Source organism: Mustelus asterias, chromosome 9, assembly GCF_964213995.1.
Source record: "Mustelus asterias chromosome 9, sMusAst1.hap1.1, whole genome shotgun sequence".
NCBI lineage: Eukaryota > Metazoa > Chordata > Chondrichthyes > Carcharhiniformes > Triakidae > Mustelus > Mustelus asterias.
This window is the reverse complement of record NC_135809.1, coordinates 25,375,091-25,391,979: the sequence shown is the minus strand read 5'-3', so window position 1 is coordinate 25,391,979 and position 16,889 is coordinate 25,375,091. Positions and strand designations below refer to the sequence as shown.

At 43.5% G+C, this 16,889-nt stretch overlaps 1 protein-coding gene across 2 annotated transcripts in view; it reads left to right on the top strand.

Moving 5' to 3' along the window:
- The window catches only part of kcnd2 (potassium voltage-gated channel, Shal-related subfamily, member 2), a 479,767-nt gene that overhangs the window by 425,895 nt on the left and 36,983 nt on the right, over positions 1-16,889 (top strand). For both annotated transcript variants that reach the window (XM_078219836.1, XM_078219834.1), the window contains exon 2: positions 9,966-10,128. In XM_078219836.1, coding sequence (XP_078075962.1) covers positions 9,966-10,128 — 163 coding nt within the window. The remainder of the gene's footprint in view (positions 1-9,965; positions 10,129-16,889) is intronic.

Sequence of the window (16,889 nt, the reverse complement as noted above, 5' to 3'; positions counted from 1 at the left end):
TCGGGAAACCCACTGGAGGTCGGTGGGAAACTGATTTGCATTTCGCTAATGGGAGATGACGGTTCGACCAGAATCTTCCACCCATGCCCCATTCTCCTCGCCGGCAGCAGGAAAACATGCCAGTCCAGAACACATCGGGAACAACGTGGCATGCAGATGTCAGGACTCACCTGAACAATGCCTGGGGCTGCCTCCAAAGTTCAGAATGAAGGCCGCCTGCAACACTGGACCCCAGAACACCACAGCAGTGAATGAGGGGAGCATCTATCAGGTGGATCTTCCAGATTCAGTGTCATGGAGATGGTTCATCTTCCAGCCTCAGAAAGTTCCAGGAGATCCATCCTATTTTTCAGGAAGTCCATCTTCTTCAAAACGTGGGTTAGTGAGGTTGCCTTTCCAATATGGCGCCCAGATATGATGGTTCATGCCATCATGCATCACAAAATATGGGCTAAGCCCCTCCGGATGCAGAGTTAATGAGGATGAGACTGGAAGATCGGAAAATTCCAGTGTGTCTAATATCTGTTAGTCACAAGGGCATATGTCAGGCTTCGATACAGATATATGCAATCTTTTAAATAAGGGGGAAGACTGTCATTTATCAGGGGGGATGCCATTTACAGAGAGTTAACAATTGCCTTCCGAGTGACATGAGCAGTTTAAAGGTGTTTACAATTACCCATGTTTGTCCATTTATCGGCAAAGGCCAAGTTAGCAGCTTAATATCACAACTCCAGACCCGAGACCTGACAGGGCGGCACGGTGGCACAATGATTAACACTGCTGCCTCAGAGTGCCACGGACCCAGGTTCGATTCCCGGCTTGGGTCACTGCCTGTGCGGAGTCTGCACGTTCTCCCGTGTCTGCGTGGGCTTCCTCCGGGTGCTCCGGTTCCCTGCCACAGTCCAAAAAGATGTGCTGGTTCAGTGCGTTGGCCATGCTAAATTCTCCCGAACAGGCACCAGAGCGTGGCAGCTATAGGATTTTCACAGTAACTACATTGCAGTGTTAATGTAAGCCTACTTGTGACACTAATAAATAAACTTTAACGTATCTGTGAGTAATGTCATGGGGGATCTGCTGGTAACTACTGAAAGCAAAATTGCCCCTTAGTGTCAGGGGGATTGGCAGGGTAAATACATGGGGTTATGGAGATAGGGCCTGGGTGGGATTGTTGTCTGTGCAAACTCGATGGACCTCCTTCTGCACTGTAGGGATTCTATGATTCTACAAAGGCTTACTGCTGTGAAATGTTATAGAAGCATGTCAGTTAGACCAGGAAAAGACAACTGCTGCTGTTAATTATTTAAGGTTCCTCGATTTTCAGATTATGACTTGTGCTTGATTTTAACATGCTTCTAAAATGTTCTGTTACAAAACATTGATATCTGTGATGTGCAAAATTATGGTTGGCCTGTGACACATTTACGATGACCTGAAGTTGGTAAAAACGATAAAAGGATAAGATGAGAACATCAGAAGGCTAAAATTCAAATTCACCCTTCTACCATCCATCTGAATGTTGAGTGCAGAACAACAGCAACGTAATATATAAACCAGAAAATATTACAACTACTTAACATGTGTACAATAATAATAACGTGTATTCTTGTAATGTGACGTATAATGCAGCAAAACAGATTACATTTTTTTTGAGTAAAGCAATTCATTTCAGCAATTTTCAGTAAATAATGGTTCTTGGGACAGCAACAGAAAATTTCAGAACGATAGCAAAAACTGAAAATTCCATAAACAATCTTAATAGATCATAGAATCACTAAAGTGCACTCGGCCTATCGAGTCTGCACCGGCTCTCTGACAGAGTATCATATCCAGGCCCTCCCCCCAGACCTTTCCTGGTAACCCTCACACCTTTGCCATGGCCAATGAATGGGTTAATGGTTTAAAAGGTCTTTTTCTGAGAGCCTTCACAGACAGACACCAAGGCCATTAGTCTGGCAAAGCACATAAATCAGACATCTGTAATTGGGAAACGGGAGTGATCCACAGATACAGAAACAAGTGTACTATGAAGTTTTCTTGCTGATTGGATGTTATAATGAAGCAAGTGTAAAGTGGTTGTGATTGGTTTATGCTAATTACATGTAATCAATTTTGAAAACTTTAATTATCTTTGTATCTTGGCATACGCCACTCTGGCTAGCTACAGGGATGTGAACTGTAGCTTCCCAGGGTCCTTGCAATAGCTTGTATTAAAACACCTGTTTAAGACAACTCTGTTACTTGTCTGGTGACTCGAAGGGTAAAGTTGTGATCAATTAAAAGGCTGACGTCAAAGCCCGCAACAACCAATCCACCTAACCTGCACATCTTTGGAATGTGGGAAGAAACCAGAGCACCCGGAGGAAACTCACGTAGACATGAGGAGAAAGTGAAAATTCCACACAATCACTCAAGACTGGAATTGAACCTGGGTCCCTGGCACAGTGAGGCAGCTGTGCATCTTTGGAATAACAGGAAAGGTTGAGAGTTGTTTCTTGATTGTGAACCGTGTAGAAATAAGTTAATTGAAAATATCAAAAGATAACATAACACTGTGTAGGTTATAGGGCATTACCATGCAACCGACAGTTTTCTTAAAATGAACGTGGATGCACGTAGCTTGGGATTGTGATACGGTAATTCCTTAATGCACAATGCAACACATTTAAATGTTATACTGTATGAAAGCAAGAAAAATAGACACTTCACAAAGAAACTAATGCAAAAGATTGGTATCTTCTTTGACCCAGCAAGTATATTGCCGGAAGTATAGGATATACTATGGCTGGAATTCTCCGACCGCTCACGCCCCACTGCCACTGCAGCCAGTGAGAGCGGAGAATTTGGTGCTGAGCCAAATCTCGGTTCACTGCAGAGGGGCCGGAGAATCCCAGCTGCGGGCGAGGTCAGAGAATTCCGGTCCTATATATAAGACACTCGATGAAGGTACTTAACGGGGTGGCACAGTGGTTAGCACTGCTGCCTCACAGCGCCAGGGACTTGGGTTCGATTCCCGGCTTGGGTCACTGTGCGAAGTCTGCATGTTCTCCCCGTGTCTACGTGGGTTTCTTCCGGGTGCTCTGGTTTCCTCCCACAGTCCGAAAGATATGCTAGTTAGTTAGGTGCATTGGCCATGCTAAACTCTCCCTCATTGCACCCAAACATGCGCCAGAGTGGGGTGACGAGGGGATTTTCACAGTAATTTCATTGCCAGCCTGATGCTAATAAATAAACTTTAAACTTAACTTCAAAGGTCATAATGGAGGGAGTTGTATTAGATTTTCATAAAATGGCAAGGCCCTGTTCTAAATCTATATCGGCATTACATCCTGTTAGTCTTACTTATATGGCTTTAGGTCTGGAACTTGCGGTAAGCAAGTGAGGGGCTCACTACTCACCTCAAAAAAGCTACCGATAAAGATCTAGCGATATCTGTAGCATTGATTTCACCTTTCCCAATGTCAGTTTGGTTATGATACAAAGCCCAGGGGATGCCCCGGCATGCAGCAACTGTTCATCTAACAAGCTAAGCATCCAATCACATTGAAGAGTTCTCACAGACAGCAAATCAGTGAGCAAAACGCACCGATTGTCATTCACTTGCTGTAAGTTTTACAGGATCATAGAAATCATAGAAACCCTACAGTACAGAAAGAGGCCATTCGGCCCATCGAGTTTGCACCGACCACAATCCCACCCAGGCCCTAACCCATATCCCTATATATTTTACCCGCTAATCCCTCTAATCTACGCATCCCAGGACACTAAGGGGCAATTTTAGCATGGCCAATCAACCTAACCTGCACATCTTTGGACTGTGGGAGGAATCCGGAGCACCCAGAGGAAACCCACGCAGACACGAGGAGAATGTGCAAACTCCACACAGAGAGCGACCTAAGCCGGGAATCGAACCCAGGTCCCTGGAGCTGTGAAGCAGCAGTGCTAACCACTGTGCTACCGTGCCGCCCAAAATGTTCTCGATGCAAAATGAAGTTAGAGACATACACACAGGAGTAAAAATAAATAAATTGTTATATCAGAAACCTATGTAATTTTTATCATGATGTAGAAATTTGACATTCCACAGGGATGTCCACAGGGATAGTTTTTCAAGGCCAGAGAGGTTGTTCAGCTGTATTGCTTAATATTCCATTAAAAACTCAGTTTTACCTCATTTAACGAGGTATAACTTTTTTAGTTTTTCTTTACTACAGTAGGAACGGGGAAGTTCACCTGAGTGATTTATAAAGATTGCCTTTTGCGGAGATTGAAACAGTGCACTTGGTAGAGCAGCCAGGAATCACTGACAGAAACTTCTGGATTTCTACTTTTATTGGCTGCAAAGTTGCTGTTAGTTTCACAGTCATAATAATGTTGAAAACTGACAGCTTCACCGTCATCACAGCCACAAAATCTGGGCCATAAAATTGCGAGTAAATGGAGATCAACAGTGAAATGTTTTATGTCTCATGAATTTTCATCACCTGGTTAAAAATTGCACTGGTTGCTCCACATGCAGGCTTTAATCTTAAAAGCGCCTCAACAACCTAATTCTGTTAAGTATTGATGTTTATGGCATGTTAAAGTCTGCAGGGAGAGTTTTCATAACTCAAATCTTTCTACATCATAAAATCATATCTTGTTTAAGGGGATGTTCATGATAAAGTCTGGCAGTGCCTTAACCTCAAGTACTTGAAAAATGCATTCCACTCGCCGGAAGTGCTTCTGATGCAACCGAGCAGTGACTAACCCTTTGATTGGAGCCTTAACCTTCTCAGCATTTTGAAACCTACACAGAGAAATGTGACATTTTACCTCCACTCCCAGAAAGCCCCACCCCCGCTCTCCCGCCCACCTCAAGCTGAGCAACGAACTGTGGAGGTGGCGCGAGGTATCGAGGGCAGATAATAAAATAATCCCAAGAGTAAAAGGTGAAAATTATGGGCAGGCATCACCGCAATCATTTTTTAATTGTTTGTCCCAAAGTTTTTAAGTGTCGTGACTTGACCTTCCAGCACTCCAAACATTTCAAGAATAATTGTAAGTGAAAGTCATTGGTGATGTTAGTGGCATTGTCATTCACCACTGCTTCTATGGTTCAGTTCTTTTTTCAAGCCCTTCACTTTTAATACATGCTTATCCACGGTGGCACAGTGGTTAGCACTGCTGCCTCACAGCGCCAGGGACTTGGGTTTGATTCCCGGCGTGGGTCACTGTCTGTGCGGAGCCTGCACGTTCTCCCCGCGTCTGCGTGTGTTTCCACCGGGTGCTCCGGTTTCCTCACACAGTCCGAAAGATGTGCTGGTCAGGTGCATTGGCCATGCTAAATTCTCCCTCATTGTATCCGAACGGGCACCGGAATGTGGCAACTAGGGGATTTTTACAGTGACTTCATTGCAGTGTTAATGTAAACCTACTTGTGACACTAATAATAAAAGAACAAAGAAAATTACAGCACAGGAACATGCCCTTCGGCCCTCCAAGCCTGCACCGAGCATGCTGCCTGACTGAACTAAAACCCCCTACTCTTCCGGGGACCATATCCCTCTATTCCCATCCTATTCATGTATTTGTCAAGACGCCCCTTAAAACTCACTATCATATCCACTTCCACTACCTTCCCCGGCAACGGGTTCCAGGCACCCTCTGTGTAAAAATCTTTCCTCGTACATTTAAACCTTGCCCCTCACACCTTAAACCTATGCCCCCTAGTAAATGACTCTTCCACCGCGAGAATAAGCTGCTGACTATCCACTCTGTCCTGGCCCCTAATAAATAAGCTAAATAAATATGAGACATTATTTAAAATACTTTTATTTCAAAGTATTCAAACTGAACAACCGGGCTTGTTTTGGAGGCTGAGTAGAGATTAGTCTCGAGTCATTGCACCTCAATAAATCACATCCATCGGAGATTTTCTTTACTACAGTAGGAACGGGGAAGTTCACCTGAGTGATTTTTCCATGAGATCCTTCTATATTTTGTATATGTGATATGAGAACAGAGACACTGAGAAAGAACACTTCTTCCAGTCATTGCTGAAACTCATTCACAATCCCACACGTCAGCATACTGGCATTTTTAAATTATTGTTTCAGCTTTATTTTTGTAATTTTAATTTGCTGCCTGACATTGAACAGATTTCATGGTTATAAGCTGTGGAATGTCATGGAGTGCTGTTAACCTTAACGCATCAGTAGAAGTCTTAACATTTTCACCACATCTCGGCATTCCAAAATTATTACGGAATTGGATTTTTCATTTTGTTAAAATGTTTGAGCTAATACTTTGTTATATTTTTAATAGGAACCTATGTATAATATTTCAAGTAACTTCTTACCTGCGTTTTCCAACCCCCCCCCTCCCCTACCCATCAACCCCCACAATGGGTTTTCCCACATCGCATGTGGCAAGCCATTGGTAGCCAGCGGGATCTTCCTGTCCCACTCCAGTCCATGGTGTTTTGCATGGCTCGCCAGCCCCAACGCCAGGGAACCCACCATGGGGTTGTTGACTTCGGTAGGACTGGAAGATCCCGGCAGTGGGAAAGGCCAGAACATGAGCTGAGTTTCTGGATTAATAGTCTAGCGATAATACCACTAGGCCATCGCCTCCCCATATCTACCCTTTTTTTTTGCTAGCTACTTTTAATAAGCTAATTGAAGTCCTCTGGTGTACACAGAATACCAGTTGCTGCTTTTGGGCTGTCATGAGGGAGCTCTCACTATGCACACTTTGCTCCATATCTGCTTCAGTCCAGCGTGAGAGGAGCCTGCAAATATCATAGAATCCCTGGAAATGTATAGGAATGTGTAGAAAGAGGCCATTTGGCCCATTGAGGCTTCACCGACACCAATCCCACCCAGCCCCTATCCCCATAACCCCACATATTTACCCTGCCAATCTCCCTGACACTAACGGACAATTTAGCATGGCCAATCAACCTAACCCGCACATCTTTGGACTGTGGGAGGAAACCGGTGCACCTGAAGGAAACCCACACAGACACGGGGGACAAGATTTCACGGCCTCGTTCATCCCGTGACCATAAAATCCCTCCCTAGGTTAACGGATCTTTCCATTTTCCTCCCCTCGCCCGCTCCGATTCCCGTAGCAGACGGGGCAGTAAAATTTTGGCCTGGAAGAACGTGCAAACTCCACACAGACTGTCACCCAAGGCCAGAATTGAACCCGGGTCCCTGGCGCTGTGAGGCAGTTTTAACTTATCTTTGCGTGCCAGGGGAAGCAGGAGTGCATACATCTGACAATTCGAGTGTTCTGCTATTTATGCTGAAAATTCAAACAGGGATGACTGATGATTAACATGTTACATTGCCCCTTAATGTAATACTAAATCAGCTGTACGCCTGGGAAGGTATGACATGTTTTGCTAATTAATGCATCGCCTATTAAAGTGTAAAGGTAAATACTGTAATAAACTCATCTCAGTTAAATTGACTTGCAACAGCTGCGCTTATTTGTGGTTATAAAAACACTGTAAAATGTAGTTCATGTACCCTCCAGTGGAAGCTGTTAGCCACTGCAATGACTTTTCTTGTTCGTATCATCTATTTAGACACTTGAAACAAAATAATTTATCTCGTATGGTACATTGGAATGTTAACTGGCTATAACATGGGGATCTGTAGCAGGGGAACAAACAAGTACATAGCTAAATATTCATCATAATGAGTGGATGGTGCAGTAGATCATCTTTACTGCCCTAAGTAAGATTGGCGGTGATTATTTCTTCTATTCTTTTGAGATGTGGGCATCACTGGCAAGGCCAGCATTTGTTGCCCATCCCTAGTCACCCTTGAGCAGAGTGGTTTGCTAGACCCATTCAAAGGGCAGTTGAGAGTCAACCACATTGCTGTGGATCTGGAGTCACATGTAGGCCAGACTGGGTAAAGATGCCAGATTTCCACCCCTAGAGGACAGTAGGGAACCAGGTGGGTTTTTACATTAGTTTCCATGGTCACTATTACTGAGAATAGCTTTTAATTCCAGATTTTGTTAATTGAATTCAAAGTCGATCAGCTCCCACGATGGGATTTGAACCCATGTCCCCAGAGCATTAACCTGGGCCTCTGGATTGCTTGTCCATCATCTCTCCCTATATGTATATGTATAGATATATATATCCCCTCGTATAGATGTGTCTGGATAACTGTTGGAGTAATTGTCAATAATGTATCATCTCATTGACAAATATGGAATTATACCTGAAATGAAACACATCGGAATACCAAACATGCCATAAGCAAATGTATGTGACACAATCTTTTGGAACCTTAACACAAATTATATTATAATTGTTTTTTTATTCATTCATGGGACATGGGCATTGCTGGCTGGCCAGCATTTATTGCCCATCCTTAGATGCCCAAGGGCAGTTGCGAGTCAATCACTTTGCTGTGGCTCTGGAGTCACATGTAGCCAGCCCAGGTAAGGACAGCAGATTTCCTTCCCCACAGCACAGATAGATTTTTCCAATAATCGGCAATGGTTTCATGGTCATCAGTAGATTCTTAATTCCAGATTTCTTTTATTGAATTCCAGCATCTGCCGTGGCGGGATTCGAACCTGGGAACCCAGAACATGAGCTGAGTTTCTGAATTAACTAGGGATGGGCAATAAATGCTGGCCAGCCAACGCCACCCATGTCCCATGAATTCATATAAAAAAAACACTCTCAAACTCAATATAAAGGTCAATTCTCTCAAGGCTTCTTTCCTGCAAGTTTATTGTTTAACTCTTTCACCGTGCACACTACTAGACCTAAAAGAGACTATTTGCTGGTTGGTTCCTCGACAGTCGAGGTGACACGATGGCACAGTTGTTAGCAGTGCTACCTCACAGTGCCAGGATCGCGGTCTGTGTGGAGTTTGTACATTCTCCCCGTGTCTGCATGGGTTTCCTCCGGGTGCTCCGATTTCCTCCCACAATCCAAAGGGTTAGGTCAAGGGGACAAGTAGGGCAAATATGTGGGGTTATGGGGATAGGGCCTGGGTGGGATTATGGTTGGTGCAGATGCGATGGGCCAAATGGCCTCCTTCTGCACTGTAGGGGTTCTATGATAACAGTGTAGCAAATGATCTTGCATACACCCATTTTCTACACAGTCAAAATTTTGGTTGCCCAGTCGATATGAAAGTTAAAGTCCTGTATAGTTACTGTCTTATCCTTGTTAAATGCACCTCTTGTTTCTGAATTTATTTTTACCTTAGCCTGACATACAGTTACTGTTGCGGGGGGGGGGGGGGGGGCTGCTGATAAACTATTCTCAGTGTTTTCAGCCCCTTGTTGTTCCTTAGCTCTATTCAAGTTGCGTCTACATCTTGACACTCCGAGCCAAGATCCCTTCTCTCTCCTCCCTTTATTCCATCCTCCATTAGTAGGGCTGCCCCGCCCCACTTTTTTCCATTTTGCCTATCTCTTCTTAAAATCAAGTGTGCTGAAATATTAAGCTCCTAACTTGCTCACTCTGCAGCAGCATCTCCATATTGGCTATTAGGCTAATTAGATTAATATACCGTTTGTGCCGCGGTCATTATATAATGAGTAGATATTGCAGGTCCATATTGTAAGAAGTTGGCATCGCAGAGTAAAGGAATAATTTCTTGCTTTGCAGAGACTTTCTTGACAAATTAGCTGTCTTATTTTAACAAAACTGTGCTAAACCTTACTGAAAAACAGAATGAACACGAGTGCGCATTGTTTGGAATGCTGGGCAGGTTTGACAGGAACCAAGCACTGGGAAAAGGACCTTAAAGCTGAAATTCAAACTGAAAGTAAATTAGATTTTTGTAACTCTGATAGTAAATGTTCCTTCCTTATCTGATGCAAATCGATTATGCTGCTATAATCCATTATTTATCTTTTATTTCTAGGCTTCATTCTGATGCTCTGGTTTGTTATTCTTCTTGCTAAAACCTGATGGTTTGTTCTTTTTGGTGCAGGTATGGAGACATGGTACCAAAGACCATTGCGGGGAAGATTTTTGGTTCTATCTGCTCTTTGAGTGGTGTGTTGGTTATTGCCTTACCAGTCCCTGTGATTGTCTCAAACTTCAGCCGTATCTACCATCAGAACCAACGGGCAGATAAACGCAAGGCCCAGAAGGTATTTGCTGCTCAGTTCTTTTCTGTTCAATGTGCACATGAATAACACACTTGGCACATATTTATGACATGTTTAGGATGGTTCCTGTTTGTCTTGGTTACGTATGCACATGTCTTTTTGGTGCCCAATAATGGCTCAATCCCCATCAGCATAAAGAAATGTGCTTCCCCACTTTCTTCCTTGGGATAGAAGGCTTTGTGAGTGCAATGTCTCCAAAAATAAGTTGTGCGAGATAAGCGACAACTCCATTTAACCAAATGAACAAAACCCGTGAAACTAATTGCAATATTTTCAATTCTTTTTAATATCTTGTCTGTCAGAAGACTATCATCTTAAGCGTTGGTAATTGTGGCTCAGGACTCTTGATTTATATATATTGGCCTCAACTGAGGGAAAGGCAGTTTGGTCCTTTAAGTGCTTAATGTCCTTTGAATTTTTTAGAAAGTGTGAATCATCCATCACTTTCTCCTTTCCAATTTCAGGAGCATCACTTTCACCTCCCAAGGAGTATAAAACAGGCATTGAAGATTAGCTACTCGTTACACACCCCATTCAAGCTTCTTTTCAGTTATAATTGAAAGCTTCATCCCAATATTTAATGTTGCAAAATATCATTAGAGGTCCCTGACTTGTTTTACTATCCGTCTCTTTTAGATTTCTCAGGCCATTCCTACTATCCCTGGCCAAAAGGACAGTAAGGTGACATCCATTATCAATAAAACTGAGCTAGATGCAAGAATTCCCAATCGAGCACAGGGATGCTGACTGTAGCGAACGCCCTTGTTCAGGCTAAATGAATGAGGGGTGACATGGTGGCACAGGGGGCAGTACGATGGCACAGTGGTTAGCACTGCTGCCTCACAGCACCAGAGACCCGGCTTGGGTCACTGTCTGTGTGAAGTTTGCACATTCTCCGTGTGTCTGCGTGGGTTTCCTCCGGGCGCTCCGGTTTCCTCCCACAGTCCAAACATGTATGGCTAGGTGGATTGGCCATGCTAAATTGACCCTAGTGTCAGGGGGATTAGCAGGATAAATGTGTGGAGTTACAGGAATAGGTCCTGAGTGGGATGTGGTTGGTGCAAATTCGGTGGGCCGAATGGCCTCCTTCTGCACTGTAGGATTCTATGAAATTCTTTCCATTTGAATAATTAAAAGCTTGGTCAGAGTTAGGTTTAGGGAGCGCCTTAAAGGAAGAGACAAAGTTAAAGATGCAGAGAGATTCAGGAAGGTTAAATGCAAAAACTAAAGGCCTCAATGACTGAAGGCATTGCCTCCAATGGTAGGCAAAGAAAGTTGGAGATGCACAAGAGGCCAGCATTGGAGAAAGACAAGAGTTCTTGGAGGTGGGAATTGTCAAGGTCATGAAGGGATTTGAGCTTGTGATGAACTGAAGCTTTTGGAGGACAGTAGAAGGGAGGCTGGTCAGGAGAATATTGGAAGTAAGAAAATCATGGATGGGATTTCAGCAGCAAATGGATTAGAACAGAGTATGTGGTGATACTCTGTAGGCACATGTTTGTGATCTTTGTGAAGAATGTAGCAGAAGTTCAGTTCAGGGTCAAATAGCACGCCACAGTCATGAAAAGTCTTTTTCAGACTGAAACAATGGCCAGGGAGGGGATGGATTCAGTGGCTAGGGTGTGGAGTTTGTGTGGCAGGGGCCACAAACAATGGCTTTGGTCTCCCCAATGTTTGAATAAAGGAAATTTCAGATCATCTGAGACTGGCTGTCAGACAAGCATTCTGAAAACACAGAACTGCAGAGAGGCCAAGAGAGATATGGCAATCCATAAATATCATTAAAAATAATTCTTAACTTCTCTTTTTGTTCTTTTGATAATTATCTTAAATTTATATACTCTAGTTACTCACTCAGAGATTATTGGAAATTGTTTTCCCTTTTTATGAAATTATTTCAGAATTTCAAACATTGCTATCAGATTTCCTCTTAACCTTCTTTGGTCTAATAAAAAGAACCTCATGTCTCGAGCCTCTCATGATGCCTAGAGTCTCTCATGATGCCTAGAGTCTCTCATCCTTGGAATCACCTTTGTAAATCCCATCGATATGATTTCCAGGACATTAACTTTCTTGCTAAAATAGGGCAGCTAACATTGGGACACAGTATTCTAACTCTCCTTCACTATATGGATCAATGTCAAATACACAATGTGCTAAGTTAGGTCACGGTAGAGTACAGCGTACGGTTCTGATCACAAGAAGAATTTGATCATACTCGTGAGGGTAAGGAAGAGAATGTCAAAAGATGAACCCAGAAAAGAATGGAGGAGTTTTCTTTAGAACGCAAGAGTCTAAGGGGAGAATTAATTGACCATGCAGAGCTTTCACTCACCGAGCTATCAGTGACTGATCTGCTTGAAGTCTTATATTCAATATTCTACTTTGGCTATTTATAGCAAGGATTGAGGATTCAGGACAGTATATAAAGCTTTAATAGATCAAAAGGAAAAGGTTTGGACATATCTATCATCAGAATGGCCATAGAACCACTTTATCTTTTATTTTATATTGTTCTTTTGCAGAGTGACACAGGTCTGAGGCTCACTTTGGGCTGTGTGTATTTAAGTTCACAAATCAACAGCCTTTTGGAAGTCCAGTGTGTTACAATCCCTGTAGGGGAACCGTAAGCCAAAATAACTAAATGTGCCAGGTGGCTTGCAATAAAGAAATTACCAACAAGATTCCACTTTTTGTAACTTTTACTTTAACACAAATCCGAATCAACTGTTCTATTAAAAATGAATTAACAGGCAAGTCATGCTTCAAATAAAAAGTTCCACTTTAAATAGTCGATGCGTCTTACACAACTACAAGCACTCACATCATTCCCCACACTCATGACACAGTGGTATTGTCACTGTACTAATAATCCAGAGACCCAGCGTAAAGCTCTGGGGACCAAGTTCAAATCCCACCACAGTAGATGGTGAAATATGAATTCAATCATAATCTGGAATTAAAGTCTAATGATGATCATGGAACCATTGTCAGTTGTAAAAACCCATCTGGTTCACAAATGTTCTTTGGGGAAGGTAATCTGTCATCCTTACCCAGTCTGGCCTGGGTAACATCAGAGCCACAGCAATGTGGTTAATTCTTAAAAATACCCTCATGGATGGGCAATAAATGCTGGCCCAGCCAGAGACACCTACATCCCGTGAATTAATAATTTTTAAAAATGTATCATCTCACCTTCCCACTCAATTGGTTTTGCCCTCAAATCTTGTTCACCAGCAGCTCTATTCCATTTGAGGTCCCCACGTAGAGAACAGAATCTTACAAAGATTCTAAGTACTGAACAAGTGAAAAAACGCTGGTGTTTCGGGCAAGCTGTGAGTCACAATCTTATGGCTCTTGGTGCAAAAAAAAACCTGGATGCGATTCTTGCCAGTAGGGGGAGGGGCGGAGCCTAATCCCACCAGTGAAATTGGATGCTGAGCCCTTGGGGCACCATTGCACAAATGCCCCGATCTTCCAGTGCACAGGGCATGAAGCTGATTTTGCCGGCAAAACAGTGCCGGTACGATCGGGAGAGATGAGAAACAGGGCCTGATTGAACCCTGATTGACTGGCGTGGCGAGCTGGTAAGATTGCACCCAGAGTCAATACTGACAATGAGCACATCTACCCTCTCTCACTCGGGTCACTGAGTCCTGATGGCGTACCTTTCCGGAGTTCCTTTTCAACCTGCAATCCCTGATTCACAACCTGGTTCTCATACAAACTCTCAGCTCTTTCACATACCTGAGGCATTCACACCACTCTTGGAACTCAGTCCTCTTTAGCTCGGTCGCACATTGCTTCCCTAGAGCTTCTGGAATTTTATTTTGCTTCTTACTGCCAAACAGTCTTTTTGTAGAGAGCTCAACATGCTCCCAAATACACCAGGAGTTTGATAACTATATCCTGCTGCAGCATTACTTTCTGCCTACATCTGTGTGCTGATCACCTTCTGACTCCAGCCCTCTCTACTAGCCACACATCTTCTACTCTTTCTTCCTCTTGGTGCTACTTCCAGGTCGAAGGTTACTAAGTCACATGGACAAGTATTTCTTATTATCCAAGAAAATTACAATTGATCCCTTTACAATTATTGTAAACTCTTAAAAGTTCTTTTCAAACATTCTTTAAAACAATTACAGATTCAAAACTTTTTAAAGGAATTTTCCTTATTGTACAGCTTCCAAGTCAAAGGATGTCACAAGTACAGTACTGAGGGAGTGCTGCGATGTCAGAGGTGCCATCTTTCATTAAACTGAGGCCCTGTCTACCTTTTTAGGTGAATGTAAACAATCTCATGGCACTATTATGAAGTGGATGTTTAACAACACCAGGTTAAAGTCCAACAGGTTAATTGGTAGCAAAAGCCACACAAGCTTTCAGAGCCCCCAAGCCCCTTCTTCAGGTGAGTGGGAATTCTGTTCACAAACAGGGCATGTAAAGACACAAACTCAATTTACATGAATAATGGTTGGAATGCGAATACTTACAGCTAATCAAGTCTTTAAGGTACAAACAATGTGAGTGGAGAGAGCATCAAGACAGGCTAAAGTGATGTGTATTGTCTCCAGACAGGACAGCCAGTGAAACTCTGCAGGTCCAGGCAGGCTGTTGGGGTTACAGATAATGTGACATGAACCCAATATCCCGGTTGAGGCCGTCCTCATGTGTGCGGAACTTGGCTATCAGTTTCTGCTCAGCGACTCTGCGCCGTCGTGTGTCGTGAAGGCCGCCTTGGAGAACGCTTACCCGAATATCAGACGCCGAATGCCCGTGACCGCTGAAGTGCTCCCCAACAGGAAGAGAACAGCCTTACCGAGTGGTGTTCATTCATCCGTTGTCGCAGCGTCTTGCTGCAGGAAAGGATGCTCCGAGGCATGGTACATTGGGGAAACCATGCAGACGCTGCGACAAATGAATGAACACCGCTCGACATTCACCAGGCAAGACTGTTCTCTTCCTGTTGGGGAGCACTTCAGCGGTCACGGACATTTGGCCTCTGATATTCGGGTAAGCGTTCTCCAAGGTGGCCTTCGCGACACACGACGACGCAGAGTCGCTGAGCAGAAACTGATAGCCAAGTTCCGCACACACGAGGACAGCCTCAACTGGGATATTGGGTTCATGTCACACTATTTGTAACCCCCTCAGCCTGCCTGGACCTGCAGAGTTTCACTGGCTGTCCTGTCTGGAGACAATACACATCACTTTAGCCTGTCATGATGCTCTCTCCACTCACATTGTTTGTACCTTAAAGACTTGATTAGCTGTAAGTATTCGCATTCCAACCATTATTCATGTAAATTGAGTTTGTGTCTTTATATGCCCAGTTTGTGAACAGAATTCCCACTCACCTGAAGAAGGGGCTTGGGGCTCCGAAAGCTTGTGTGGCTTTTGCTACCAAATAAACCTGTTGGACTTTAACCTGGTGTTGTTAAACTTCTTACTATTATGAAGCGCAGGGGAATTATCACTAACTTCTTCACAGGAAGTTCTCCCCGTGACTGCGTGGGTTTCCTCCGGGTGCGCTGGTTTCCTCCCACACTCCAAAAATGTGCAGGTTAGGTTGATTGGCTATGCAAAATTGTCCCTTAGTGTCAGGGGGACTAGCAGAGTAAATATGTGAGGTTACGGGGATAGGGCCTGAGTAGGATTGTTGTTGGTGCAGACTCGATGGGCCAAATGGTCTCTTTCTGCACTGTAGGGATTCTATGATTCTTTCTGGCTAATATTCATCCCGGAATCAACGTCACTTGAAACAGCTGATCGGGTTATTGTTGTTTGTGGGAGTCTGTTGTGCGTAAAAGTGTTCCCTTGTCATACCAGGATTAGATAACAACAATTGGTGCTATTGGAATCCTCCTGTTCTTTTGATGCAACTTTGGTGGAAGCTCTGAGCCAACCCTAGAGCAATATCACAAATGCCTTTCACGCTACGTAAGTACAGCAGATGACTTGGAGAACGGTCACAACTTCAAACCCTAGTTCTTCCATTTCAGAAACAAATACTTATTTCACTGTCTCTGAACAACCTCACACTAACTCTGTTCCAAATGGTATTTTGGTCTTCCTAGCGAGAGGATGTGAGTATATTCAAGCATTTGAGCTAATGTCGTTCCACTTTTCAAGAAGGATGGTAGCGCGAAACTAGGGAATTACAAAGCAGTGAGTTTCACATCAGTGGTAGGGAAACTATTGGAGAAAATTCTGAAGGAGGAAGTTAATCTCTACTTGGAGAGGCAAGGTTTGATCAGGGATAGTCAGCGTGGCTTTGACAGAGGGAGATCAAGCCTAATAAATTTGATTGAATTTTTAAGCGAGGTGATCAGGTGTGAACATGAGGGTAGTGCATTTGATGTACTTTGTATGGATTTCAGCAAAGCCCATGACAAGGTTCCACATGGGAGGCTGATAACGAAGGTAAAAGTACATGGGATCCAGGGTAACTTGACAAATTGGATCCAAAACTGGCTAATGGGTAGAAGACGGAGGGTGGTGGTAAAAGGCTGTTTGTGTGTCTGGAGGCCGGTGTCCAGTGGCGTACCACAGGGATCATTGCTGGATCCATTTTTGTTCATAATATATATGAATGATATGGATGAGAATGTTCGAGAGTGGATGATAAGTAAGTTTGAGGATGACACAAAGATTGACAAAGTGGTCAATAGTGAAGAAGAAGGTCTTAGGTGGCAGGAAGATATAGATGGGTAGATCAGTGGCAGATGGAATTTAACCCTGAA